Genomic DNA, 14116 nt, shown 5'->3' on the forward strand with positions numbered 1-14116 from the left:
AAGGCAAAAATGTGCGTTTAGAACTGCAAGTAGGACAACGCAAAGTGCGGTCATAGCCTTTGGGGTACTTTGCACACTACGACATCGCAAGCTGATGCTGCGATGCCGAGTGCGATAGTCCCCGCCCCCGTCGCAGATGCGATATCCTTGTGATAGCTGGCGTAGCGAACATTATCGCTACGGCAGCTTCACATGCAGTTACCTGCCCTGCGACGTCAGTCTGGCCGGCGACCCGCCTCCTTATTAAGGGGGTGGGTCGTGCGGCGTCATAGCGACATCACACGACAGGCGGCCAATAGCAGCGGATGGGCGGAGATGAGCGGGACGTAAACATCCCGCCCACCTCCTTCCTTCCGCATTGCCGGGCGGGACGCAGGTAGGAGATGTTCCTCGCTCCTGCGGCTTCACACACTGCAATGATTATTACAATTCTTATTTTTAATTGTCGGACTATGTGTGTGTGTAAAGGGACATATGAAATCATTATTTTGAAGTCCAAAACACATGTTTTCTGCACTGGAAAAGCAGGTAAAACGCAGGAATTTGCTGGAATCTTGTTTTTTGCCATTTCTCATTGACTTCAATCAAAACGCACCCAAAATGGCAAAAACAATTGACATGCTGCTTCTTTGAACGCATGGTTTTTGCCACAAATTATGCAAATTAAACGCAGCATTTTGAAAAGCAAAGTGCGGTCAGAAATTTCACATTTTCCATAGGATAACATGGAAAAACAAAACGCAAGCCATTTGGCCATAAAACGTTGCAGAAACGCAGGTTAAAAACGCAAAGTGGGGCTCTAGCCTTACACCTCGGCTGGAGCTGCCCCTCATCAATCAAGTTTCAAGCTTATCACTTACCTGTACATTTGTTGTGTTTTTGTACATTGGAAGGACAGAATTCCGTTACATTTCCTCTCTGGTATCCTGCTTTACATTCACAGTAATAACCACCCGGTATGTTTCTACAGACAGTGAAAGCATCACAAATATTTGGTCCATCTCTGCACTCATTTATATCTGTAAAACAGAGAAAATTTAAGAGAACAATTTTCCCCTTGTTTACCAATTTTTAACCCCTTCACCACCCAGCAATTTTCCGTTTTTCATTTTGTTTTTTTTCCTCCCCTTTTTCCAAGAGCAATAACTTTTTTTTATTTTTCCTCACTATAGCCATATGAGGGCTTATTTTTGTGGGACAAGTTGCACTTTTGAATGACATCATTCATTTTATCATATATTGTACTGGAAAACAGATACAAAATTCCAAATGCAGTGAAATTGCAAAAAAAAAGTGCAATTCCACAATTTTTTTTTTTAATTTATTCACTGTGTTCACTATATGGTAAAACTGACGTGACATTATGATTCCCCAGATCAGTACAAGTTCGTAAATAATAAATATGTGTAGTTTTACTTTTATCTATGTGGTTAAAAAAAATTCTGAAATTTGTAAATAAATAGAGCTTTTGTTGCCATTTTCCAAGACCCATAACGTTCTCATTTTTTCAGAATCTGGGTCTCATTTTTAAGTAGATGTGATGTTTTGATCTCCTATGATGGCATTTTCACACAATGTTGCAGCAACTGAAAAACCGTAATACTGACATTTTGATTTTTTTTCTCGCTACGCCCTTTACTGATCAGATTAACAGTTTTATATTTTGATAGATCGGGCATTTCTGAAGCCAGAAATGCCAAATATACATTTGGCATTTTTTTTACTGTTATATTTTCAATGGGACAAAAGGGTGGTGATTTGAACTTTTAGGCTTTTATTCATATTTTTAAAAACTTTTTTTCATTCTTTAGTCTCTACTGATTTTATTGAAGCGTCCACTGTCTGAGCACTTCTGCTGATCACAGTTATCCTTCAGGACACTTCTGAACATCAGAAATGCTGATCTCCTGTGAATACAGGTGCTCTGCTGGCATTCACAGGGAGTACGGTAAGTCATGACAGTGACAGGGGTCATCATCTAATCCCACTGTCTTAACAGCCCATTGGCGCCCTGTGATCGTGTCATGGTAGCCCTGATGGTGGCTGGAAATGGTGCTTTCCCCACCAGTGCGTGTTACATTAAAGGGACATAAATGACCAAGGGCGTATAAGGGGTTAATGGGCGCACCTATGAGTAAAAAAATAAGGAATTGTCATTTTTTTGACACTTGCACTTTTTGTTAGTGATAAATTTAGGTCGATAACATTTGCGTTAAATTATGAAAATATTGGAAGTTTGCCGAAAGTTGTGAAAAATTTGCAATTTTCAAACTTTTAATTCTTTAGGCCCTTATAACCAATAGTCATATCACACAATATAGTTAATAAATAACATTTCCCATATGTTTACTTTACATTGGCATCATTGCCCAGGTGCTTGTAACGAGCAGTCGGGTGCAACTCATGTACTGAGTAGAATGGAAGATCTTCTGGAAAAATGCTGGAGTTCCCCATTGACTTTCATTATACTCGGTACACGAGTCACACCCGTCCAAGCATCTGACTGTTCGTAATGTGAACCAAGCACCCAAGCATGGCAGTGCCCGCTCATTTTTATAGCAGCAATTTTTTTTTTTTTCAACAAATTCGATAGACTTCTACATTTGATGGGACTTGGAGGGAGCTATATATGTCAAAACATCCCATTATTTCAAATAAAATTTAGCTTTAGCCTCAATTTATTCATTTTTACAAGTAATGACAGAGAATTCTAAAAACAATTGATACGCAATTTCTACTGAACGCAGCAATACCCCATATGCGGCCAGTGTCTTCTGTTGGGCGCAAAGCTCAGAGGGGAAGAAGTGTGGCGCCCTGGACAAGCCAGGTCGTCCCAGGTACTGCAACAACACACCCCACACCCCGGTTAGGCACATCAGTCACACACAAATCCTTGTTGCCTCCCTCCAGGGGCTGATGTCCACACCAGGTGGGGTGGAGCCAGGCGGTTGGCCCCACCCACGGAGGAGTTCACAGTCCTGGAGGCGGGAAAAGGAAGGAGTGCAGTTAGGGAGAGTGAAGGAGTAAGTGGCAAGTGAGGAGCAGTCTGACCGTGTCCGGGTACATGGCCCGGGCACATACAGCAAGGTTGGCAGACGGTGGTGGCCGTCTGCAGGAGAGGCCGATCGACGCGGAACCGTAGGACCGGGGTCGGGCGGTGGCCCGCCGGTACCGAACCGGGGAGCGAAGAGAAGCCAGCACCATTCGGCAGGGCCTACGGACCCCGACCAGGCTTGGAGTCGCCGTTAAACCGGTCAAATCCGTTAGCGACGGAAACCTCCAGGGTTTCCCAGCAGCAAAGACCCGATTGAAGGCAACCGTCCAAACCGTGAAGGGAAATACAGTCACCGCCAAGGCTACAATTTCCAGGGCCAGAGCCTGCGGGCAAAAGGAGCTCCTCCGGCGCCTATCCAAGCTGGGGAGGGGGTTACCGGTGGGAAGCCATCGGGGCCAAAAACACACTACAGGTGCAGGGAAAGGCAGCCACCGCCAACCTATCGGAAGTGACCACTGGAGCCGGCTGTGGGACCCGTCCATCCAGCCGTTTGTTTTACCAGAGACTCCGTATTTATTATTGGCTGAGTGAGTACCACCGTGCCGTCTGGCACCGCGCTGCCCCCGCGACCCTGCACCCCACCAAACCCTGCCATCCACATTCCAGTCACCTCACCGGGCCCCGGGACCGCCAAAACCCCCTACCCACGGAGGGGAGAGAAAACATATCGGCTGCTCCCTGTCATCGCTCCCGGGATCCCCATCCAGAGCAGCGGTGGTATCATAACCTCACCACAAACCGTGGGTGGCGTCATGGACCGACTCCCCAAACCCCAAAAACTATCCCCTTTCACTCACGGGCGAGGAGCGCCGCTCGAGTCCCCGGATCCAGCCCACCGCTCGAGCCACCAAGCAGCAAGCAGCAGGCAGCAGCAGCGAGCGTGGTGAGCGCAGCGCCCCCCTCCTCGCCCGCGACAGAAGCACCGTCTGACTTTTTGAGAGAAACAAATTACGCTGGAATACATTGTGGATGCCATGTCACTTTTGCAGAACCCAAAAAAAGTAGAAATCCCTATACCCCACAAGTAACCTAATTTTGGAAACTGCACTTTGTATCTCATGCCTAACTAATAAGTAGTTTTTCAAATATTCAGCATCTAGGACTGTAGGGTCTTGCTCACATATGGCGAAGTTTGGATGCCCTTGAATAATAGGAAAACATATACAGTATATAGATATATATATATATCTATATGTGTACCGCCGCGCGGCCTCGACTGCGGCCGCCGAGCCGCTCGGGTCCGGGCTCGTGTGTTGGTGGCTCGAGCGCCTCCGGACCCGGGGGTCACGTCGCTCTGGAAGGATGTAGTGGCGGTGCACGCAGGGGGGTTTGGGGTGTTTGTTTGGTAAATTTCGTGACGCCACCCACGGGTTGTGGTGATTGTAGGATGGACACCACCGCTGCCGTTGACTAGGCCTCCCGGTGACGGTGTTATGCAGCTTGGTGTTAACCTCTCTGTGGGCAGGGGCGATGGTCCCGGGGGCCCGCGGGGAGGATGAAGGCCGGGGGTGCAGGGCGCAGGGTCGCGGTGCAGCGTGGTGCGGTGCTTGACGGCACTGGTGTACTTACTCTGACACAAGATAACGGAGTCTCTGGTAAACCAAGCGGTAGAATGGACGGGGCCCACAGCCGGCTGCGATGTTCTCCCTGGACAGGTTGGTGATGGCTGTCGTTTCCCTGCACCTGTGTTGTGTTGTGAGTGACTCCTGTGCCTGGACACTGGTAGTCCGTTCCCCGGCGTGTAAATGTCGTAGGAGCCCATTTGCCAGCAGGCGCTGGCTCTTTGGATCTCTTGCCTTTGACGGTAGCACTTATCCGGGATGGTTGGGCTATTGCCGTCAATCGGGACTTGGGTGGGAATGAAGCCCTAAGGTCCAGACCGCAATCAGTAAATTCGACTATCAGGGCTGCTTCTAGCCTAGTCAGGGTCTGAGTACCCTGCCTGGTGCTTGGCTCCAATCGGCTCCCCGGTTCGGTACTGGCGGGCCACCGCCCGACCCCGGTCCTACGGTTCCACCGACCGTTCGCCAACTCCTGCAGATGGCCACCACTGTCTGCCGACCTTGCTGGAGGTGCCTGGGCTCCGACCCAGACACCTAGACAGTCCGTGGCAGGCCTGGTCCCAGGTCTGCCTTTAACTTCTCTCCTCACTCCTCCACTGTCAACTCCTCACTCTCCTGAACTGCTGTGTTTTCCCGCCTCCAGGCCTGTGAACTCCTCTGTGGGCGGAGTCAACCGCCTGACTCCGCCCCACCTGGTGTGGACGGTTTTTAGTGTGACTGTTGTCACCTATCCGGGGAAGGGGTGTGTGTGGTGTTGTGTCTGTGACTACCTGGCTAGTCCAGGGCATCACATTCCCCCTTGGTTTAATGCAGACCGTCCGTGGGCTGCCCGTCCATCACCGGTTTTATTTTTCTGAAAAGATATAAACAATTGGAAAACAAACATTCAAACAAGTACTTTTCATTTCTTCCCTGACGGGAGGCACATTACTTGAACCGTTACAACGGGAACATTTTTATTTATAACAGGGTACGGGTCCATGTCCTTCCGCTTTCCTACCCAAGCAACCTAGCCCTGATGTTGCCCCTAAGAAGTGGGCAGCACCCCTTTTCCCCAGGTCGGAAACAGGAACCTGGCCAGGCTACCCAAGCGGGAACGGGTACGGTGCTTCGCACCCGGCAGTCACTCAGAGGCCCCACGTCCAAGGGGGCCCCTAACCCGGAGGATGGTCACCGGTTCTGGTGGTGACCGGACCCCAGCCTGCTCTGCTGCGAGTCCCTCCTCCAACCAGCCTCTCCAGAGACTGGCAGTTGTGGAAAGGGCAATCAGGGCACTATTTACAAGCCCAATAGTTATTGGGTGGCTTGCTAGTTCTCAGCCTTGTCTTTGGGGGGAAATGGGGACAACATCAGTCCCAACGGGGACGGGCGCTTCAGTAGCCAGGTCCGCTACCATAAAACAAAGACTTGCTGTAGGGTCCCGACGGGGACTGTCCTCTTGGGTCCCAGCGGCTATCCACAACACTTGACTCCAGTACAGCTTCCTCCTGCAGCTTTCCCACAGTCCAACACCGGACAGCACGAGCCCCCAATGCCTCCCTCACTCACGGGCGACACTGTCCCATAGGACTCCATTTTCAGCTGCCGGCGGTGCGGGTACGACTGCTCCTCCGACCGGACTCTTTAATCTTGAGGGCCAACTGGAGCATCAACAGCAAGGTAGCTGGGAACCGCTACCGATTCAACTCTCTTCAGAATAAACGAGGGCATGCACATCCGCTCTCCTGCCCAGGAGCCAGGACCACTTGGGTGCCCACAGCGCCGGCTACGAACGGCCTCTCATACTGCCGTGGGCCCCACCGATCAGTGGCCTGCTCTGGATCAGCCTGTGTGGGGGACGGGCCCAGCTGGAGTCCCTCCGTGCCGGCTACGACCGGCACCTTCGGTAATGAGGGACCCCGCTGTGACGTGGCCTGCTCTGCCGCTTGGCAGTTGCGTCCCCGCTGTGCTTCAGGCGAGGCCGGGTGTCTGGACTTCTGGGCTAGGGTCGCTTCCGTTGCGGTCATGCTTGGGGCCGGATGGGATGTCGTCAGCGGTGCCGGAGCGATGGTGACGGTAAGGCCTGAGGACCCAGTAACTGGGTGTCCCCCCGTAGGTGGTACGGGCTCCGCTGCCACGGACTGGGGCAGCGGGTTGGTCGGGGCGTTGGCCGCGGGCATGGGCAGTGAGGGAGGTAGCGTGGTGAACGGCAGCAGGCCGGGCCCCTCAGCCGCATCGACCGATCCCTCGGGGATATAGGGGCGTGGGTCGCTTACCCGCTCCTCTGAGACCACCTCCACTCCGGATGCCCAAATGGTTGTGGCCAGGCCCTTCATCTCCGACGTCCACTTCACCAGCATGAAGTGGACTTGGGCCTGGATCTCCCGACACATCCTGCCGCGTTGGTGTCCAGGAACGTGTTTCGGCAGAGTCCTGGCGTCCCTGCACTCCGTAGCGCTAGTTACATGCCGCCATTCTTCACCCACTCCCCCTTGGTCTTTCTACAGCACTTCTCTCTTTTTGGGGCGGGGCTTCGCTTTCGCACCTTCACTGCTCGGGGAAGACGACTCGAGCGGGAAACTTTCGCGCCCAAAATGGTGGATCTTCGGATTTTTCAGCGCGGCTTCTAGCCTAGTCGGGGTCTGAGTACCCTGCCTGGTGCTTGGCTCCAATCGGCTCCCCGGTTCGGTAACGGCAGGCCACCGCCCGACCCCGGTCCTACGGTTCCACCGACCGTTTGCCAACTCCTGCAGACGGCCACCACCATTTGCCGACCTTGCTGGAGGTGCCTGGGCTCCGACCCAGACACCTAGACAGTCCGTGGCAGGCCTGGTCCAAGGTCTGCCCTTGACTTCTCTCCTCACTCCTCCACTGTCAACTCCTCACTCTCCCGAACTAAACTGCTGTGTTTTCCCGCCTCCAGGCCTGTGAACTCCTCGGTGGGCGCAGTCAACCGCCTGACTCCACCCCCACCTGGTGTGGACATCAGACTCTGGAGGGTGGCATCATGGGTTTTTAGTGTGACTGTTGTTACCTATACAGGGAAGGGGTGTGTGTGGTGTTGTGTCTGTGACTACCTGGCTAGTCCAGGGCGTCACATACAGGGCCGGATTATAGGCGGGGCAGGCGGGGCTCCAGCCCAGGGGCCCCCGCCATAAGAGCTTCTGAGGGGGCCCCCACCACCATCAGTATGGGCGCTATTTTATTAACGCCGCAGTGTGGTTCAGGAACACACTGTACCTTTAAATTTCAATCCCGGCCGTCACTGTGCTGCAGACATGCCCACTGCACGCTGTGTGGGCTGCGTCTGCTGGGATGACGTCACCGCGCGCCTGCTGCTGCTACTTCTTCCTGCCGAAGAGGATCTTGTGGGAGGACCGGAGCAGAGGCTTAGTGGATCACGGTGAGTATGACGTCATCCATCATGGTGCCGGGCGGGAGGCTGCAGTGAGGAGGGAGCAGGACGCCGCTGATAACACCAGATGGGATTCCATAGTGTCAGCGGCAGCTCTGCCCGGGATCAGTGTGAGTTATTGCCAGAGTCTGAACTGCTGCAGATCAGGTCGGGCTGTCAGTGCCGGTCATCGACCTCATCCCTCCCCTGCAATAACTCACACTGTGGGGCATATCAGTGGGATTGAGCTGGATGCACCCTGACTGCTGAGCCCGGTCTGAAGGGGTTAATTCCTCCTTCCCCATGCCCGAATCGTCCGCCCCTTGTTTGTGTCCAATCCCGTGTTTTTCCCCTCCTCCTGGTTTCCCATATAAAATCCCCCTTATTTCCTGGTTCGGTCTCTCCTCATCCGTGAGACCTGGAAGCTGCTGTGCTGCTGGTTACCCAGACACAGCAGTAATTCTGGTGAGAGATGGCCGACGCGCTCGCTGCAGCGATTAGGGACAGGATCGGGAGGGAAGGGGACGCATGGCTTACCTCCATCCTTGCTGAGATGCGTCCTCTCCCTCCTGAGGCTCGGGCGGTTATCTCCGGCGGCAGGCGGTCCGCTCGGCGTACACACCCGCCGGAGCGCCTGAGTCCTTCAGTGCTGACGTCACGGGGCATGTGCACTCGCGCGCGCGCCTCGCGACAAGCTCCGCCCACTCCCCCTCAGCTCCCGACCGCGGCTGCCGCACGCCGTCTCTGTCCCACCGGTAACGCGGACCCGCGGTCGGCAGCACTTAACCCCTGCCTCCCTGAACCACCATTATACCGCTCACCACCAATCATGGGAGGACATCAGAGCTGCAGCTCCTCATCTATAGAGGAGGCTGCAGACGCCGTGCTCCCACTCCCCCCCCCCCCTCCCACCCAGCCTGCACAAGTATCCCAAACAGCCCCAAACATTCATGCCCAACCTGCTTTATGTGCTGGGGCAGTAATAAGCCCTTTAGCACATATTAACCCCCAGATGATGGTTTTGCCACCCATGATGCAGGGATCTGCAGATGCGCAGCCAGCTGCGTCTGCCCATCCCCCATCTGACCTGTTCCCACTAGTTCACATTTCACAAGCCCCCGTGGTTGCCCCAGACCAGATGAATGCTGAAGCTCTGTCCCGCGGTTGTGGCGGCCGCCGTCACCGCTCTGTAAGACATTCATCTGCGTCATCTCACACCCCTGATCGATCCGAGCGCCCTTCTAGGTCGCATGGGCGACATAGCCATTCCCGCCGTTCAAGATCCTCTCGGAGGAGCCGCCGCTCTCGCTCATCGAGGTGGCGCTCTCCTTCCGCCTCAACAACCTCTTCAGACGCATCCGTCGAGCCCCATGGACATCATCGTCGACGTCATCATCATCCGCAGAGGGAGTCGGTTCCTCCCACAGCGCGTTCGCAGCCCGTGGAATTCGTTGATCCACCACTGGAGCCTTATGTCGCCCCTATTCCAGAGGCTGGTGAGTACCAATACTCTGGGGCATGGGGGGATGGTGCGGGTATGGCAGCAGCCCTTAAAACACTCTTAGCGAATTTACAGCCTGCTGCGGGGGGGGAAAATATTAGTTAACCCTTCATTTAATCCCCAAATTTCCAAACATCCTGACCCTCCCCCCCTCGAGCGGATATCCACAGAGATGCTTTCTTTTGTGGCGTTACCCCTTTGGGATCCCACTTGAACGAGGAGACTGTCCAAAAAATATGGGCCAATGACTATATCGATATATGGTCTTTGGTTTCCACTGATCAACATACCATTGATTAAGAGCGGCGATTGGCGGATCGTCCTTTTGAAAGGAGGCCCAAGGTAGCCAGGTCCATTAACAACTGGCTGCAAGCTTTTTGTGTTATGGGATGTGTCATGGGACAGAAGCACCCCGAGCGTTGTTCCGAGATGTTTATTTATCTCGACACCATATACAATTCCTACAAGTCGCACAGGGGATCTGCCTGGTGGCGTTACGACGAAGATTTTCGTCGTCGTTTAGCCCTCCAACCCCAGTTAGGTTGGGGGGTCAAAGCCACGGACACATGGCTGCGGCTAATGCTGGCCCAGAAGGCTTATCAGCCCTTTCATTCAGCGGCCCCTAGCACCACCGCCGGCTCCGGCTCAGTGGCCGTTCGTAGACCCGGCACGTGCTGGTGATTCAACGAAGGCCACTGTCGTTTCTTTGGCCTCTGTAAATTCAAGCATGAGTGCTCTGCCTGTGGCGGTGCCCATGCAGCAGCCAAGTGTACCCGTCCATCCTCAAAATTGCCTACAAAAACGTCCAGCACGTCGGATAAGGACGCCAGTGAGCGTCCACGCGATGGGGCCGTGGCTCGACCAGTACCCCAATAAGGAGGCGGCGGCTCAGCTACGTTTTGGTTTTACCTTTGGTTTTTTCATCCCTTTTAATTTTTGTAGGGACCCCTCGTTTGCACGAAACCTAAAATCGGCACATGAATTTCACCATGTGTTACTACAGAAGTTGGAAAGCGAATTGGCAGAAGGCAGGATCCGAGGCCCATTTTCTTCACCCCCCTTTTTCAACTTGAGGGTCTCTCCTTTGGGTGTTGTCCCCAAAAAGGAACCGGGCAAATTTCGCCTGATTCAGCATTTGTCCTATCCCAAAGGATCATCTGTAAATGATGGCATATCGGAGGCGGATGCCTCTGTGTCTTACGTGTCTTTTGATAGACGGTTGTGCTTGTTCGGCGGGCCGGAAGGGGCGCGTTGATGGCAAAATCTGACATTGAGTCGGCCTTTCGCCTTCTTCCTGTTCACCCCGACTGTCACCATTTACTCGGATGGTTTGTCGATGGCTCTTATTATTACGACACGTGCCTGCCCATGGGCTGTTCGATTTCCTGCTATTATTTTGAACTTTTCAGTTCATTTTTGGAGTGGGTGGTGAGATGGGAGTCTGGCTCCCATTCCATCACTCATTACTTGGATGATTTTCTGTTTGTAGGGCCAAGTGATTCCTCACACTGTCAATTTTTGTTGGATAACTTCTGTCGACTCATGGCCAAATTTGGCGTCCCCTTGTCACAGGAAAAAACGGTTGGTCCGGTTTCAACATTATCCTTCTTGGGGATTGAAATTGATTCTGAAGCCATGATTTTTCGTCTCCCATCTGACAAAGTTTCGGCATTGCCCTCATTGCTCAGGGGTTTTTGTTCAGTTCGTAGTGTCACTTTACGCCAAATGCAATCTTTACTGGGCCTTTTGGTTTTTGCTTGCCGTGTCATGCCTATGGGACGTATTTTTTCTCGTCGCCTGGCCCTCTCCACCAGGGGTGTCAGGCTCCCCCACCACCGGATTCGGATCTCGGCGCCGCTGCGCGCTGATTTGATTGTCTGGACTGAGTTTATTTCTCAGTATAACGGTCATACATGCTTCCAGGAGGATGACATAACTAATGAGGAGCTATCCCTTTTCTCGGATGCCTCTGGGTCACTTGGTTTTGGAGTAATTTTTGATGACCAGTGGTGCGCGGAACGATGGACAGATTCATGGCATGCTTTAGGCTGGGTTTCCAACTTAACCTTGCTTGAGCTTTTTCCCATAGTGGCGGCTGTCGCTATTTGGGGACCTGTTCTGCAGAATAAGCGCATTTTGTTTTGGACGGACAATATGAGTGTAGTTCATGCGATTAATCATTTATCTTCTTCATCCCCTCCAGTGATTAAGTTACTCAGGTCCTTGGTTCTCAGATGTTTGGAACTTAACATCTGGTTTCGCGCTCGCCATGTCCCTGGTTTTCGTAATTCCACTGCTGATGCCCTTTCTCGTTTTGATTTACAGAGATTCCGAGAGCTTTGCCCTCGCGCTCAGCTGGACGGCTTACCGTGCCCTGCCAGTATGTGGAACCTCCTTCTCAGCAACTGATCCCATTGGTGAGAGCTTCTGTGGCTCCTGCGACGTGGCAAGCTTATGGTAAGGCGTGGTCGGAATGGCTGAATTTTGTCGGGCAATCCCCGATTGACACTTCAGAATCTGCCCGTTTGGCAGTTACAGTTCGTTATTTGATCCATTTGCGTGATTTGGGTTTTTCCGGGTCTGTGGCCCGAAGTCGCTTAACTGGCATTGCCTTCCATTTCAAGCTTCGCGGCTGGTCTGACGTTACAAAATTTTTTATTATCAGTCGTGCCGTTCGTGGTTGGTGTCGGTTGACCCCCTGCCGGGAGCATAGATGGCCTATTTCCTTTGCACTGTTGTCTCGCCTTATTGGGGCCGTCCGTAATTTGTGTTCATCCCCTTTTGAATCCGCTCTTTTTGCGGCTTCCTTTGGATTGGCCTTTTTTGGCGCTTTGCGAATTGGGGAGCTCCTGTCCTTGTCAAAGCATTGCACCGGCGGCCTCCGTCACAATGATGTTACAGTTTGCAACGGGGGTTTGCGCATTCGCATCCGGAAGTCCAAAACGGATCCGTCCGGCAGGGGCTCTTGGATCCCCTTATTCTCTATTCCTGGCCCTGTTTGCCCCATTGTTTTGGTTAATGACTACTTAGCGGTGCGCCGCACTGGTGTGTCCTTCTTATCCCACGAGGATGGTTCACCACTCACGAAGTTTCAGTTTTTATCCCTCTTTCGTAAATGCCTTCGATCGTTTGGTTTAACCCCTACCGAATTTGGGACACACTCCTTTAGGATAGGTGCTGCTACCGAGGCTGCGAGGGCTGGTTTGTCCAACTCGGAGATTCAGCGCACTGGGAGATGGCGTTCTTCTTGCTTTGCGCGTTACGTTAGACCTGATTTATTGCTTTACTAATTCTGTTTCTCTCCATAGGCGGTGCTAGGCCGGCGGTGTGGCTGTTGGGCCACTCTTACATTTTTTGGGCCGGCCAGAGAGCGGCGTATTGTCCGGGTGGAAGGCATCTTGGTTTTCGCGGCCTCGAGGTGCATTGGAGAGGCATCCGAGGCTTGATGTGGCCGCAGGTCCTCCCGGAGGTGGTTGGTATCGCTCAAGTTGCCGCGTCTCCGGTGATTCTACTCGTACATGCCGGGGGCAATGATCTCTGTTCCTACCGTCTTGCGGAGCTTCTGACCACTATGAGGTCCGACGTGGATAAATTCCACGGTTTCTTTCCCGAGCTGGTCCTCATTTGGTCGGAAATAATCCCCCGCGTTGCATGGCAGGGGGCTCGGGACGCGGCAGCGGTTGAGCGATCACGCCGTACTTTGAACGCGAGAATGTCCCGTTTCGTTCGCTTTAAGGGTGGCGTAGTCGTCAGACACAGGCAGCTGGAGGGGGACAACTCCAGCCTTATGTTGCCGGATGGCGTCCATCTGTCGGACATTGGCCTCGATATTTTCTTATCAGGCCTCCAAGATGGCATTGAACAGGCACTCCTTTTAATGGGTGGGGGTCGGAGCGCTGTCTAGGGACTTTGCTCCTCCGTGGCGGTCAGTTTTGGAATTGTGGAGGTCAAGCGAAGGCTGATTGCGCCGGGAGTCCGGCCTGGCATTATGCCTCGTCTTGATAACAGTATTTATTGGTTGGCTATTTGCACAAATTAATGTTAAAGCTGTGACCGACCTCAACCCAGCAAAAGATGAGAGTTTTATATGTTTGCACTTGATTATCTCTCCAATAAAGTTTACTTGTTTTATTACAAATGTGTGTTTTGTTCGGGCATGGGGGGGTTGGTTCTGGTGGTGGGTCTCAGCAGTCTGTGGGGCATATCAGTGGGATTGAGCTGGATGCACCCTGACTGCTGAGCCCGGTCTGAAGGGGTTAATTCCTCCTTCCCCATGCCCGAATCGTCCGCCCCTTGTTTGTGTCCAATCCCGTGTTTTTCCCCTCCTCCTGGTTTCCCATATAAAATCCCCCTTATTGACTGGTTCGGTCTCTCCTCATCCGTGAGACCTGGAAGCTGCTGTCCCACCCTCCCTCCCCCATGGTTGTATGTTACACTATTTAAGTCACAGCGGTCAGTTTTGGAATTGTGGAGGTCAAGCGAAGGCTGATTGCGCCGGGAGTCCGGCCTGGCATTACGCCTCGTCTTGATAACAGTATTGATTGGTTGCATATTTGCACAAATTAATGTTAAAGCTGTGACCGACCTCAACCCAGCAAAAGATGAGAGTTTTATATGTTTGCACT

At 52.8% G+C, this 14116-nt stretch overlaps 1 protein-coding gene across 1 annotated transcript in view; it reads right to left on the minus strand.

Annotated features, from left to right (window-relative positions):
• Positions 1-14116, minus strand: part of LOC142301932 (adhesion G protein-coupled receptor E3-like) — a 251123-nt gene that overhangs the window by 103893 nt on the left and 133114 nt on the right. Inside the window, exon 7 of the mRNA XM_075342989.1 lies at positions 861-1019. Coding sequence (XP_075199104.1) covers positions 861-1019 — 159 coding nt within the window. The remainder of the gene's footprint in view (positions 1-860; positions 1020-14116) is intronic.

This window comes from Anomaloglossus baeobatrachus, chromosome 4 (genome assembly GCF_048569485.1).
Source record: "Anomaloglossus baeobatrachus isolate aAnoBae1 chromosome 4, aAnoBae1.hap1, whole genome shotgun sequence".
In the NCBI taxonomy this organism is placed as follows: domain Eukaryota; kingdom Metazoa; phylum Chordata; class Amphibia; order Anura; family Aromobatidae; genus Anomaloglossus; species Anomaloglossus baeobatrachus.